General features: G+C 35.7%; 3 protein-coding genes across 4 annotated transcripts; all 3 read left to right on the plus strand.

Moving 5' to 3' along the window:
- The first annotated feature begins 746 nt into the window (after positions 1 to 746).
- LOC113767764 (acid phosphatase 1-like) lies at positions 747 to 2,739 on the plus strand. The gene is made up of 3 exons (XM_027311948.1): positions 747 to 1,332; positions 1,824 to 2,033; positions 2,323 to 2,739. Exons 1-3 carry the CDS (start codon positions 884 to 886, stop codon positions 2,495 to 2,497), a joined length of 834 nt encoding a protein of 277 aa, XP_027167749.1. The 5' UTR covers positions 747 to 883; the 3' UTR covers positions 2,498 to 2,739.
- Positions 2,740 to 4,346: 1,607 nt separating this feature from the next.
- LOC113768314 (ribosomal L1 domain-containing protein CG13096-like) lies at positions 4,347 to 9,445 on the plus strand. 2 transcript variants are annotated; one of them, XM_027312613.1, is made up of 9 exons: positions 4,347 to 4,570; positions 5,799 to 5,896; positions 6,642 to 6,771; positions 6,910 to 7,032; positions 7,176 to 7,229; positions 8,117 to 8,163; positions 8,387 to 8,485; positions 8,680 to 8,734; positions 8,863 to 9,445. In XM_027312613.1, the coding sequence occupies exons 2-9, from the start codon at positions 5,828 to 5,830 to the stop codon at positions 8,877 to 8,879; spliced, it is 594 nt and encodes a 197-aa protein (XP_027168414.1). In that variant the 5' UTR covers positions 4,347 to 4,570; positions 5,799 to 5,827; the 3' UTR covers positions 8,880 to 9,445. The 2 variants fall into 2 exon arrangements, with proteins under 2 accessions (XP_027168414.1, XP_027168415.1); XM_027312614.1 differs by having other exon boundaries at positions 5,803 to 5,896.
- A 1,984-nt stretch (positions 9,446 to 11,429) lies between these two features.
- On the plus strand, positions 11,430 to 12,374 carry LOC113768649. The gene is made up of 2 exons (XM_027313090.1): positions 11,430 to 11,867; positions 11,990 to 12,374. The coding sequence occupies exons 1-2, from the start codon at positions 11,560 to 11,562 to the stop codon at positions 12,291 to 12,293; spliced, it is 612 nt and encodes a 203-aa protein (XP_027168891.1). The 5' UTR covers positions 11,430 to 11,559; the 3' UTR covers positions 12,294 to 12,374.
- The last annotated feature ends 762 nt before the right edge of the window (positions 12,375 to 13,136 follow it).

Below are 13,136 nucleotides of genomic sequence, written 5' to 3' on the forward strand. Positions count from 1 at the left end.
CTCAACGGTCATTCAATTCCCAAATGAAGAAATTAATCGTTGCTGCCAGTAGGAATCTGCACGCACTAGCGTTTAATCAAGGGCAAAATACACTTTACTCCCATAATTTAACGCTTTATCATATAATTTTTATATGATTTTAAAAGCTATACATAATGTTCTCGTAATTTGGATTAAAGTGTCAAAATGAGAAATTTACATTTCATAAAGTAGTCAACTAAAATATCAAAAGTACTGATATATAAAATTGAAAATTATTTATTAACCACCGGATGGTTACGTATATATTTTGAAAACTAAAAAAAGGTTATATGATAAAATATAAAACTATACAGGATTGGAGAATCATGCATATTATGTTTATATATCTGGGTCACTTTAGCTATTTTAGTTTTTAAGTAAGGATAAATTTTGATATTTTTATAGGTTCTGTTACAAATGATCATTTTTTGTCATTTTGACACTTTAATTTAAACTATGAGGGAATTATATATAACTTTTGAAACTATTGGGAGAATTATGTGAAAAATTGCTAAATTATGGGGTTAAAGTGTATTTTGCCCTTTAATCAACAAAGAAACGACTAAAAGAACGAGAGAGAGAGAGAGATGCGGACCCCCGTTGCTTTATTTCGTATTTCACAACGTGCGACAACGTTTTAATTATATATTCACAATCTGGACCACTGAAATTACTAATATATCCGTCATATCAGTATTCTGAGACTAGTAAAATGGTCACCACCCGAGGCTCATCCACTCCTGCTCCGGCTTGCACTGGGCTGTAGACTTGCCTCTGCATAACCAACCTGATCTTGTATAAATATCCCATCATTTCTGAGCTTCCCCTCCAGGACCAGGCACCCTAGAAACAAAAGAAGAAGATGAAAAATATTTCGGCAGTGCTTTTTCTCCTTGTTGCTCTAGCAGCAACTTCTCATGCAACATGTTTCCGGAACCCCCTTCGTCTCCTAACTGATGACCAAACCTCCCATGCAGAATGCATAACCAGTCCAATCCATCTTCTCAGGCCAAAATCTGGAGCTGCTGGCCATAACGTCCCACAAATCAACTGCCTAAGCTGGCGCCTGGCCGTGGAAACCTACAACCTGCGTAATTGGAAGTTGGTTCCTGAATCCTGCGAAAACTATGTAGGTCATTACATGCTGGGCAAGCAATATCGTGAGGATTGCGATGCTGTGGCTGATATTGCTATTGCATATGCTAAAAACCTCACTCTTGCTGGTGATGGCAAGGAAATTTGGGTCTTCGACATAGACGAGACTTCTCTCTCCAATGCTCCGTACTATGCACGTTCCGATGTTCAATTTGGGTAAGAAAACATAGGATCTTATGACCATCAATCCGCAATCCTACGGACGTGTTTTTGCACTGTCATTAACTGCATAAAACTTTATATGAATATACTATGAAGGTTACTTTCTCTCATGAAATGCTACCCTCATCGTATCTCTTGTCAAGGTGTTTCATATATTTCTGACAGCGACTTAAAGACGGCCGATCCATTTCCATTATCACCCCAATTCTGCAAGTCAACATTACAGAAGTATAATAAGGAATCTGCCGCGTTCTAGACAAAAAAGGTCTATGTCATGCACTAGACCCTTTTTTGGTTTTTTTTTTTTTAAAAAGTGTATGACTCAAAAACCACCGCTAGGGACATTAATAGTGGAGGTGCCAAGATCCTGTAGCTTATAGTGGAAATGGGCATTACTAAGATTAAAGCATTGAGGATTTGACGTTCTGAATTGTAAATACTAGTCTGATGAGTATGGATGTTTTATTTTTTGGATCTCTTTTCAGGGCAATACCATACAACGATACAAAGTTTAATGCTTGGGTGGCTGAGGGAGTAGCACCTGCAGTGCCTGGAGTTCTTCGTTTGTACAAGACACTGCTGTCTTTGGGGATCAAGCCCGTCTTCATATCAGGAACAAAAGAAGTATACAGAGAAGTGAGGATTTCCAATCTCAAGAATGTCGGTTATCGCAAATGGGAAAAGCTTATACTAAAGTAAAGACGTGCCCCCCTCTCTTATTGAACCTGATAATTAATTGCTTGCATTTGAATTAAGTAAGAATTCTTTTTCATTAGGATTTTATATTGTTTTCACAGATACAGATACAATTTATTTAATGGATTAATCTTCTGTACACTGACAGTGTATACGTTTCCACCGTTAATATATACAATTTTGCATACGAGCCTTTTTTAAGTTGCAAAAGTGATATACTATGCATCATATTATATAAGAGTACTACTAGTTAAGAAAGAAAATTAATTTATTTAATTAATTTTGTAGGGGAGAGAATGACACGGGTTCAGCAGTGGTGTACAAATCCAACAAGAGAACGGAGCTAGTGGAAGCAGGGTACAGAATTGTTGGGAACATTGGAGATCAGTGGAGCGATTTGCTGGGGACAAATGTTGGCGACAGGACCTTCAAAGTACCGGATCCGATGTATTTCATCGGTTGAGAAAAACGGAAAATCTTTCTGATTTTTTCACGAATTAATAAGTTGTGTTGTGCACGGTGCACCAACCAGCTCATCGCGCGATTTTGGAGTTGTGTCACTTCAGCTCAAAGTCTATCTAATGAGTAATGAGGTCTATGTCGGCAGCAACCAGCATCCTCTCCCCTTAATTATCTCTGTACTGTGCAATCTCCTTGACAACTTTCTTAGACTATTCCTAAATAAAAAAGTCCTTTCTTTTACTAGTTCTCTTCTCGCTCTATTTTATCTTTGTCTCTTCTTCATCGGAGCGGGATTTTGGCTTGAGCAAATGCCATGCTTAAAAAAAAAAACCTTGAGCCAAAATCATCATTGAATTAAAAGAAAACATACATCATTCAGCTGAAATCGGCATTTAACATGAGATGAATGAGGGAGACGCTGCTCTCTCTCTCCCTAAATCGGCATTTTTTACACTTCACCATTCCTACTCCTACTTTTACACTGATCTATCTGATGAACGATCCAACTAGATCATGAGATATCGATGAGAATTGAATTACTATTGGGATAGACAAGTACACTATACATCCATTTGAATTTTTGAGAAGCCACGTATTAGCTAGCGGCAAGTGATGGGAGGTACTGCATAATTTTTATTTTGTATAGTGTTTCCTTCATGAGGTAGACAATTAATCTTGTTATTTTTCCGGAAACTTATTACTAGGTGGTATACATTCGTTTGACGATATGTGGTATTCGTATAGCATCGTCAAACTTCCAAAAGGTGAATTATTGTTTATAAATCTCTTAGAAGATTTGGCAATCTAACATATAGAATAATTGAAGATTGGGGCAGTATGGAAATAATAAAAGAAAGCAAAATGATGAGTAATTTGGACTTTTCATGCCTACTGTAATCAACCCTATAAAGAACACCACCAATTATTTGCGCATGCACCCTGCACTGCATATATCTGCAAGAAGATTTGTTTACCAACCATTTGAAATTGATAGTTGAAATTGATGGAGTCTACTTTAGTAATCAATTATTAGTCAAAACTAACATAAGAGTATCAAACTAGCCTAAAAGAAAAAAACATAATAGTATCCAAAATTTGCCTTGTAGAAAGGGGATTCCAGTTTTCTGAAATGGGATCATAATAATCCTTATAGAAACAATTCAACTGTTTGTTTGGACAAGCCAAATTTGGTTTGTTTAATTTGTTTTCACAAATCCCAATCACCTTTTTATCTTCCCAATCACCTTTTTATCTCACATACATCACATCACAAAAAGTGCTACGGTAAATATCTCAAATAAATCATCCAAATAAACTCTTATCCAAACATTGAGTAGAAATGGTAGAAATGGTAGAAATGATCAATAACAAAAATACAAAATACTTGTACGTATTTTTTTTTTTTACTAACTTTCTTTCTACCTTTCAAATAAATATTCCAGTAGGAATTTCGAGTTCATTGCCACCCATTCTAAGTAACTCTTGCTTGATGGAACAGCCAAAAATAGCTTTGCCAATAATCTTCTAGTGGATGGATTGACTTCTTTATTAAAACAGGAAATAGAAATAGTTCCAGCCTCCCACCTCTCATGACCCTTTTTTTTTTTTTAAAGTAAATTAAAGTAAAAAAAAAGGGCATGCTATACTAGACAATCTTATGGGCCTGATTCTTTTGGGCCCAAAACCGCAAACAGATTTGGATGATTTCGTTGGAGTCGGCTAATGGACAGCCAGCCCTAGGATCGGATCAGGCTTTGAAAAACTGAGAGTCTCACATGCGAATTCAGCCCATGTATTGTATGGCGCCTTCTTTCACACACACACACACACGCACACACACAAGGGTGAAAAGCCACATCTAGTTTTAGTCCGCTGAATATATTCAGACAACAGCTTTCACTCTTCTTCATTCATTGGACGTCCTCAATCCTAAGTCCTTGATCATCCTAGACATCAAGGTTACGTCTGAACTTTGCTTCTTTGTTTATTTCCAAGAATCATGATGGTTCATTTAGCTTAAGAAGACTACAGAGGAGGCCTGTTTCTTTGCTGTTGATATTGGCTTTTTTCTCTGGTATGCCTCTTTTCTTTATTTTGTGTTTTTATCCCTGTTTCATGGTGAAATTCATCTTTTCTTTAGGTTTAGAGTGTTTCCTTTGTGTGTTATATATTTTTCCCCACTAATCTGTTATGTTAAAACTTACTGCTTGAAAATCACTAAAATTTCATTTGGCTTTTTTTTTTTTATCATGGTTTCTTTTTTATGTATGTTCTGATATTATCATTTATTTGTAAATAGAGTTAGTATTTGGTTTTGGAAGCGTTGCATGACGATGTGTAGTTAAGTTTTGAAGTAAATCAGGGATCATATATCAGCATGTACGTGGATTAAAACTGATGATACTACAATAATAAGTGAGCTCGAGCAGTAGGTAGGAAATAATAATGTCTTTTGAAATGGTTAGGGTAAAAATAGGGGTTTATGTTCATATGGTTCTGCCCACTAAATCAGCAGCATGCGTGTGACAGGAACCTGAAAGAAGAATGTCGACCTATATGATAAAAAAGAATGGGAAAATATGCTCAGTTCGGCCCAACATTGTTGTTAATTTTCCAGGAGAAATGTTATTCTCATATAGTTTAGTTAAGATTTTAGGTGGGCCTAGGCTGTGCAAGGCACAGCCAGGCTCCTGTAGTAGAAAAACTTAATAATCAAGGAGCTCCATATGTTTATTCAAGGCTACAATTAAGCAGTAACGGGTAAGTTGTCATCAAAATTTTCTCTTTTACTGGAGTATATATGGGGGTTTATAGATAAAGTAGATTATGTCTTGCTTCTTCATCTATTTTAATTGATAAACAAAGATTGCAGAGAAAAAAAGGTCGAACCCCTGATTTTACGCATTCTTCTTTGTACTTATTTCTGCAGTAAATAGTGGGTTAGGTACATGCTGAGTATTGAATATGTGACTCGAATACACTTTTGACTTTTAGTTGGAAAGGGTTTCAGTCTTTGGGTGGAACTTTGAAAGAAAATGGGACTCCATTGGTGGTTTAGATGAACTTTGTCTTCTGCAGTTGTATATATTGGAGTACTGCTTTTATCAGTCATTGTTTTTTATTTTTCTAATTAAGCTGTGGTAAACTAGATTTTGCTATTGGTAGTTATGATTAACCATGTTGGTCCACCTGTTGCATTTTAGAAAAGTTAAAACAACACTGGTCAGTACCTTGCATGTTTCCCTATTTGTACTCAGTTTGTTGGAGACAGTGATGAATCTTTTTGGCCTAACTTTGGTTAGGAAGCTAGCAAAGAAGAACATTTTGTTACATGGCATTCAGAGGGCGAGGACGTGGTGGATTTCGTGCTGCTAAGCAAGAAAATTTTGATCTCTTTCTGGTAACTAAAACTAAATTTATTGCCTCTTGTTATGGTGACTTTTCCTTTCCTGTAAGTTGCTTTGTCACCTTCCTAATAGTCAAAGCTTGCACTAGTTATTTTTTTCTTTTGCAATTTCTTGGTTGTGAATAATTTCTTTTTAATGGTACGAATCTGAACTGATTGAAAATAGATTTAGCCTGTTTAGTCTTGTGGTAGGGCAGAGAATTGTAAGCATTTGAAAGATAAGAAAAAGGCATTTCAGAAACGGTGATCAACCAATCTCTACATATACTTGCATTTATCTCACAAAGTAGTTGAACCAAAATCTAAATTACCTGAAGATTTTTCATATTTGGTTGTATTGAGAAAAAACTGGATTTTCAGGTCTTCAAGGGAAGTTTTGGATTTTGTCAAATGCTGTAAACTTCCAAACATGTCTTAAATCTTTTCAACTACTATGAACTTAGGGGTCTCATGTCGCCTTTTTCTTTGAATAAAAACTTAGAGCTAAACTCCGTAAATGCAAATCATCAAAATCATCCATAGAATGATATTTCATAGCCATTGTATGGTAGTAATGTAAAATTTCAGTTTAATCAATGGCGGTTAGGCAAAGGTTGTTTTGACCCTATTGAACTGCTATTGTATGGGTTCCCTATGAGAGTATCTTGTTACTGTTTATACTTAGTTTCTGTAATAACTCTAATGTATTTGTCAGTTGGGTTGTATGTTGTGCTTAAGTTATTTCATTGCACAATTGTAGGAAATTGAGGAACTAGGAACTGCAGAAAGTGTGAAAGTTGATCCATCCTTCGCCGTGTGGTTTAGTAAATTTCAGAGATACTGGAACTCTTCTCCTTATTATGTTGAAGATGAAAGTGGAGGTGCAAAGAGTAAGTACTCATATGCTTGAACACTGCCTTACTTTTGTTTTTGGAGTAGCAGAATGCGAGAAGAAATAAGTCTGATGCTAGAACTGTGTCAACTGATTGATATAAGTGTCTTGTTTCTTCCTGAACTTGTGCTGGTAGAAAGTCAAAGAATCGAAATAGAAAAGCATGCAGACAGGAAGTCTAAAAAAGCAAGTTCAAAGCAGCCACTCTCCCACTTCATAAGAATGGAGCCTGATTATGTTCCTGCTGAACTAGCTAAAGGTTTGTGATTCTTGTCAATTCTGGAGATCTAAAAATGGTTGTAAACTCATCATTCACGGTAAGTATCATTTCTTATTGTTCGACCTTCTCCTTTTCCTTTGCCTTCTACCTTATTATTTTTTGGTGTGCTGATGGATGAGAAGATGAGAAGAAGGAGAAGCATGGTATCAAAAGAGTGAGATGGAACCCTAAAGCAGGTGATATGAGAATACACTTTGTTGCTTCTTTCATCATGCTTAAATGTATTTTTTTAATCTTTAAGCTTTTTAACTTTTAAATGAAGTTGATCTGTCAGTGTTTCATTTTGTTTATGTCAATCAAATGTTAAAATTTTTTTTTTAAATTTAGCTGTGGTCGGCTCTGAGATGGTTTTGGTTTATATTTTTCATATGATTAAGGATTGTCATTTGAAATCCCTTGATGGCCATTTGTTTTCGTATTTTTACCTGGTGAATTTGATAATTGAGAAATAGTTGATAGTTGACTGCTTCTTTGTTCTGAATTTCTCCTTGGTGGTTCTGGCTTTTCATCTATAAATATTTTATGCCATAAAAATTGAGAAATAGTTCTGTGAGCTACCACTTTTTTGGTTGGCTTCATGAGCAATGGAATGTTCTCCTTCTTCAGTTTCATTACCATCCTTTTGGCAACAGTTTTCAGTCTCTCTCATGGCAGTATTGAATAGTCACAGGATTGCAAATTAGATTTGGACCCAGTGTGCTTTTGGAGTTATTTTCAATCAGTAGGCTTGGCAACTTAATGATTTTCATTTACTTGGTTTTGAAGCTTAATCATTTATGTACTAAAAAAGAAGCTTATATTATACTACTTGTTTACTTTTACTGGTTTGGTCTGGGAACCAGTAATTGATTCCTAGGATAATTTTTTCTGTTTAAACTTGGGGACAAAACCAGAATTTGGGAAATATTGAAACCTTGTTTCCCATGAAGCAGATTGTGCTAGATTGTTAAACACCACAGTGACGCTTCAAGGACTTTAAATTTGCTGTAAAGCTGCTCATTTGTTTGGCTTTTGTAGAGTCTTAACTTTTTGTTCCATACTGACAGTGATTTTCATGTGGCAGACATGCAGAAGTTGGATGTCTTTGAAAAGCTTGAGCAGAAGCATCAGGTAAGAATGCTACTGTTTGTATTGAGCACTGCTTTCTCTCTTTTGGTAGAGCTGTTTCAAACACCGAATAGCAGAAACAAAAGAAAGCAATTTCTTTATTCAGTAGCACAATAGAAGTGAGAAGCATTCTTGAGCAGATGAACACATTTTTCTACTCATTTTCTTCACTTGTCCTAGTTGGTTGTCCCGATTATTCTGTTTCTATTCACCTTGAACGCAATAGGTACAAGAATTAAATGGGAAGGAGGATGAAGAGGAGGAAGGAGATGAAAACCTTGAAGAGGATGAAGAGGAGTATAGTGATGATGGTGATTATAATCAGGTATTTGTAACAATTTGAGACTGTATTTCTGTCTCAGGTTCAATAAGGGCCCTGCCGGAAGATGTGGGGAGGGATCAACTGTTGGCAATGCAAATCGTTCTAGACCTCATGCTTTGACTTCACCTATCCATTGCAAATATCATATAAAGCTTATATTCGGTGTAGATGCGCTAAAACTGAAAAAATTGTTGCAGAACATTGATTTTGATGATGATGAAGACGACTTTAACATGGGTGACGATAATGATGGTACGGACTTTGTCTTTGTCATGATCTTTCTTTTTTCACTTCCACTATTGTATACCAACAATAGAGGTTTATGGTTGCGGTTTAATTACGAAAGCTAATGCTACTGAATCCGTTGCGTTGCGTCGCAGATGAACCAGAACTTTAGATGATGTATTCGTAAACGTGCTATCTGGACTCCTTTAGTTGGCACCAACAAAGAAACATCCTTTTACCATTTTGCATAAAGCCAGAATCAGAGGCTCTTGGAGATTCACAAAATGGATTTTACTCTGTCAAGATTCGACGTTTCCATTTTGTGGTGGTGACAGTTTATACCATAGAAGATAATGGTTTTCTTGTGGTTGCAAGTTCTGGGAACGGGGAGTGACAGCTGGAGCTTTGCTTCATTTTTTTTTTTACCTTTTTTTGGTGTTATAGCATAAAATTGCATGTTGAAATCGAAAGTTGTAATAATCGGTAACGAAAGAGAATTTTAAACCTCTACATGGGTGTAAGTCAAGGGATTTGATTCCTTGGCTTACATTCTAATATCCAGACTTTTCTGCAACACCCGTCTAGATAGGTGGTGATTCACTGGATTCCCCACCTCTTTAGGTGTTTCCTTTCCCTTAGTGTGGAGTAAGAATAGTTATAGTATAAAATCTATTGTATCGATGAAGAAAATAATAGAAAATTGTAATGTGAAGGCATGAACTATTTATCTCTTAAATATTCATAATTCTGATCCTACCCCTTACCGACGGTAACCAATTTTACTACGTAGAAAATAGGCCCCCTAAGGCTGCCTGTATTATTATTATTATTATTATGATTATTATTTTGGGGGTGTTGTTTCCTTCTTTATCCTGCAATGAAAGTCAATTATTCAGATGGTCAAATGAAAATTCAAAATGTCATCACTGCGTAGCTCGCGATTTTTCTGTCCAAACATTATGATTATTATTTGATAAGATGAAAAAGACCAGAAATAACATACTACTAAATATGTTTCAGCCGCCATGAATTTGTAACTTCCAAGGTCTAAACTCTAAACGCCGACTGTCCCCAAACTAGGAAACTTGGATGATGGAATATTCTTTGATTTATGTTCATGTTAGTGGGTAAAAGGATGAGTTTTAAAGCCGCAAGAAAAGAAACTGGACGTTTCATCATATGAAGTTGAACAACAGGCATGCATGCTTGCACTTTCCACAAGCCCCATCCAAGATTTGATTACCTTGTACCTGTTTTTTTTTTTGATAATCCACATGTTAGATACATAAATTATTGATAATCCACCTGTTTGATTTGCCAAGCCTTATCAAGGTGGATATACATTACCACAAGCTGTGTGCTGTCTTTTCTTTAAAATGATAAACTGAGAGAAATCTGTTGACGCCATCAAAGGAAGAAAAAGTTGAATCGACTAATACTAATAGTTAAGGCAGGCACAAGAATTTAACAGAAACAGAGGAAGAGGTTGGTTTTTTCTCCTGGTTGGTATGCCAGAAAATATTCCAAAGTCTTCCGGTCAAAGGTCCTTTGTATTCGACTTCGGAATATTAATTTTGCACCATAGTATTTCATGATCATAATAATAATACTTTTCGTCCCTGCAGGCTTCTCGAACGAACAATTACTTGTACTGTGCAAGACCACTACTGCTACTACGTACTACCTATGATAATTTATTCATAGAAGAAGATTAGTAGTAGTGTTCTTTTTGGGGATTGGTGTTGGTGCTGGTGTTGGGGGGGCTAGCTAGGGAAATGGAGTGGATGGGGTTTCGTACGTAGAACTAGAAGCAGAGCTTATCCGCTTTCGACGACAAGACACAATTCTACAAGTCAAGGATTCATATCATTTTGAAACCGTCGTATATACGAGAAGATAATGTCGAATCTGCAGATAAGGCAACGATAGCGAAATCCTTCTGGTAATCCATCATGTTTACTATTGATTATATTAACATAGAAAGCGGTCCAATAACTTCACCGCAAATTTCATCAACTTCCATTCCACCCTACTTATTCCTCTTTTTATTTTTTAAAAAGCGTAAGTAGAAAGTTTTGTACCCGACATATAATAGTTAGATACATTATTATTATCTTTTTAAGTAGTTGGACCTAAAATCTAGTGGCAACATTTATATAGTAGTTGTATATTAATTATTTGTTATTTTGTATGTTCACTAAATGCACATAGGATATGCTAACTTTTGAGTGCATGCTTCCCAACAAATTATAGAGTGTGTTTGGTTAGTAAATTATTTGAGATAATTTTGTGAAAAAAAATATTGTAGCATATTTTTTATATAATATATATGAGATAAAAAGATAATTGAAAATGTGTCGATGATGCAAGTAAATCAATAGTATGTTCAAATAAGATGAAAATAACGTGTAATCCAGACACGCTCGAGTCTATCCATCAAGAAACACTTGGAAACCAAAAAAAAAAAAAAAAAGAGGAATATTCCCAACCAAGTTGTAGGACTCTGGGATACATGACTTGTAGTTTATCTAACAACCAAACCAAAAATAAGCTTCACATGTCAACTCTCGTTCTTTTGGATGTGTCTTTATCCTATCCTCATATCACCAAAATTCTATCTTCCAAGCTGTCATGATGAATTCTGTATGGACTACTAAACTAATCCATAAAAGTTATGTGTGTGTGTGTGTGTATATATATATATATATATGTAGTGTGAGCATGATGATTCCATAGGTTGGTCCCAAAATATACTTTTCCAAATTGATTGAAAGTTGAAGGATTTGTAGGAGTTTCTTTTCTTCGCCTTGTTTCTCTTTGTGGTTGTATATTCGTTCTTGTTCATTTCAAGTATGGGAGAAGGGAAAAATCAAAAGCTTCAAGATCTATGGTCTCAATATAATAATGGTCATTTGAAGAATGAAGATCCCTGGATAATCGATGAAGATCATGAGAATTGCTGGATTAATGTTGACGCTGCATCATCATCATCATCATCATTAGCATCCTCCGTCATTGAAGCTTCGACTATTTCAGATGGATCGTGTTCCTCGAACGATACAAGGGATGATGCATCGTCATCAGCTACACATTCCTCATCCTCAAATTCTAGTGGAGCTTTATATGACTTGTCCGAGCTCATGGAACAATTGCCTATCAAGTAAGCTGTTATGATAAAATTAAAAAACTATTTGTCTTCTTATCTTATCTTTTTTTTTTTTTTGTGGATAGATTTGCAGTTTCTTGAATTGAGCTAAAGTATTTTTTCTCTTCTCATAACAGGAGGGGACTATCTAACTTTTACCGAGGGAAATCTGAGTCTTTTACGTGTTTGGCAAGGGTTACAAGCATAGAAGATTTGGCAAAGAAAGAGGCTCCTTGTAGAAGGAAACACAAGGGAAGCAAGAATTTTGAAGGTGGCTTGGATGCCTACAGAACATTCACTCTTCCTAAGCCCATTATTTCCAAGAAAACACCGAGGGGCTCACTTTCATCATCTTTTCCGAGTAGAAGGGGAGGTTTCATTAATGGCAGCTGCAGGCTTCCACAGAAACCTTTGAAAAAGAGCTTGGGTGATGGGATGTGAACAATTTTTTTTTTTTCCAATAGAAAAGCGTAAAGCTTTGAGTTTTTGGTAGGAAAAATTAGAATAAAACTACTACTAAAATTACAAGGATATTAAGAGAGAAATGTTGTGTACTACGAATTTTCATTAATTAGCTATTCACAGAGTACATCCTAGCCTGTTTTTGTTTCGTTAAGTCAGTTCCCTTTTTACTTTAGATCGTTTCAACTCCCAATTATTTTCCAACAAAGATGCTTTTCTGCCTGGTGCTTGCATATTTTTCATATAGTAAAAGCTTGTGAAACTGTTTCAGAGATATTCGCAAACCATCATAAAACACAACATGGAGGTCTTTTTTTCTTTATTATTTTCTGTAAACCGAAAATTATTTGTTCATGTTCATGTGGGAGAAGTATGTGAAATGTCAGTCATAATTATTTTATGCATACTAAATACTACCGATCTCCCATTTCTCATGTTCATTTGGTTTTTTTTGGCCTAAAAACCAAAATTCATTAACACCACCACGTACATATAAAATGGCTGTTTCCTAAGGTTTGTAGTATTGATGTCTTGACATCCAGAAAAGAGAAGCTAAAGGCTTGTCTTAGATCATGCCATTTGTGCTGCGGGTTCCAAACTCGCAGGAAAAGGAACTATAAGAGAGGTTGCACGTTTTTGCATGCATTTCAAGAAATCAATTTTCTGCAGTAATCAGGAATAAATTGGATTGCAACAGAAGTCTGTGTAATGTATCAAGCATATGGGGAACAGATGTTATCATCTCGTCTTAGGAACATATTAGCCATGAATTATGGGAAACATAAAAAGATAGGGAAAGGATCTTAGAGCCAAGTGAATTGT

Source organism: Coffea eugenioides, chromosome 4 (assembly GCF_003713205.1).
Source record: "Coffea eugenioides isolate CCC68of chromosome 4, Ceug_1.0, whole genome shotgun sequence".
In the NCBI taxonomy this organism is placed as follows: Eukaryota; Viridiplantae; Streptophyta; class Magnoliopsida; order Gentianales; family Rubiaceae; genus Coffea; species Coffea eugenioides.

Bases quoted from the DNA above. Each gene is read 5' to 3' on its own strand.
- LOC113768649 (XM_027313090.1), top strand. From the start codon at position 11,560: ATGGGAGAAGGGAAAAATCAAAAGCTTCAAGATCTATGGTCTCAATAT. The intron at 11,868-11,989 runs GTAAGCTGTTAT...TTCTCATAACAG, and splicing joins ATGGAACAATTGCCTATCAA to GAGGGGACTATCTAACTTTT.
- LOC113767764 (XM_027311948.1), top strand. From the start codon at position 884: ATGAAAAATATTTCGGCAGTGCTTTTTCTCCTTGTTGCTCTAGCAGCA. The intron at 1,333-1,823 runs GTAAGAAAACAT...ATCTCTTTTCAG, and splicing joins CGTTCCGATGTTCAATTTGG to GGCAATACCATACAACGATA. The intron at 2,034-2,322 runs GTAAAGACGTGC...TTAATTTTGTAG, and splicing joins TGGGAAAAGCTTATACTAAA to GGGAGAGAATGACACGGGTT.
- LOC113768314 (XM_027312613.1), top strand. From the start codon at position 5,828: ATGGCATTCAGAGGGCGAGGACGTGGTGGATTTCGTGCTGCTAAGCAA. The intron at 6,772-6,909 runs GTAAGTACTCAT...TTGTGCTGGTAG, and splicing joins TGAAAGTGGAGGTGCAAAGA to AAAGTCAAAGAATCGAAATA. The intron at 8,164-8,386 runs GTAAGAATGCTA...TGAACGCAATAG, and splicing joins AGCTTGAGCAGAAGCATCAG to GTACAAGAATTAAATGGGAA.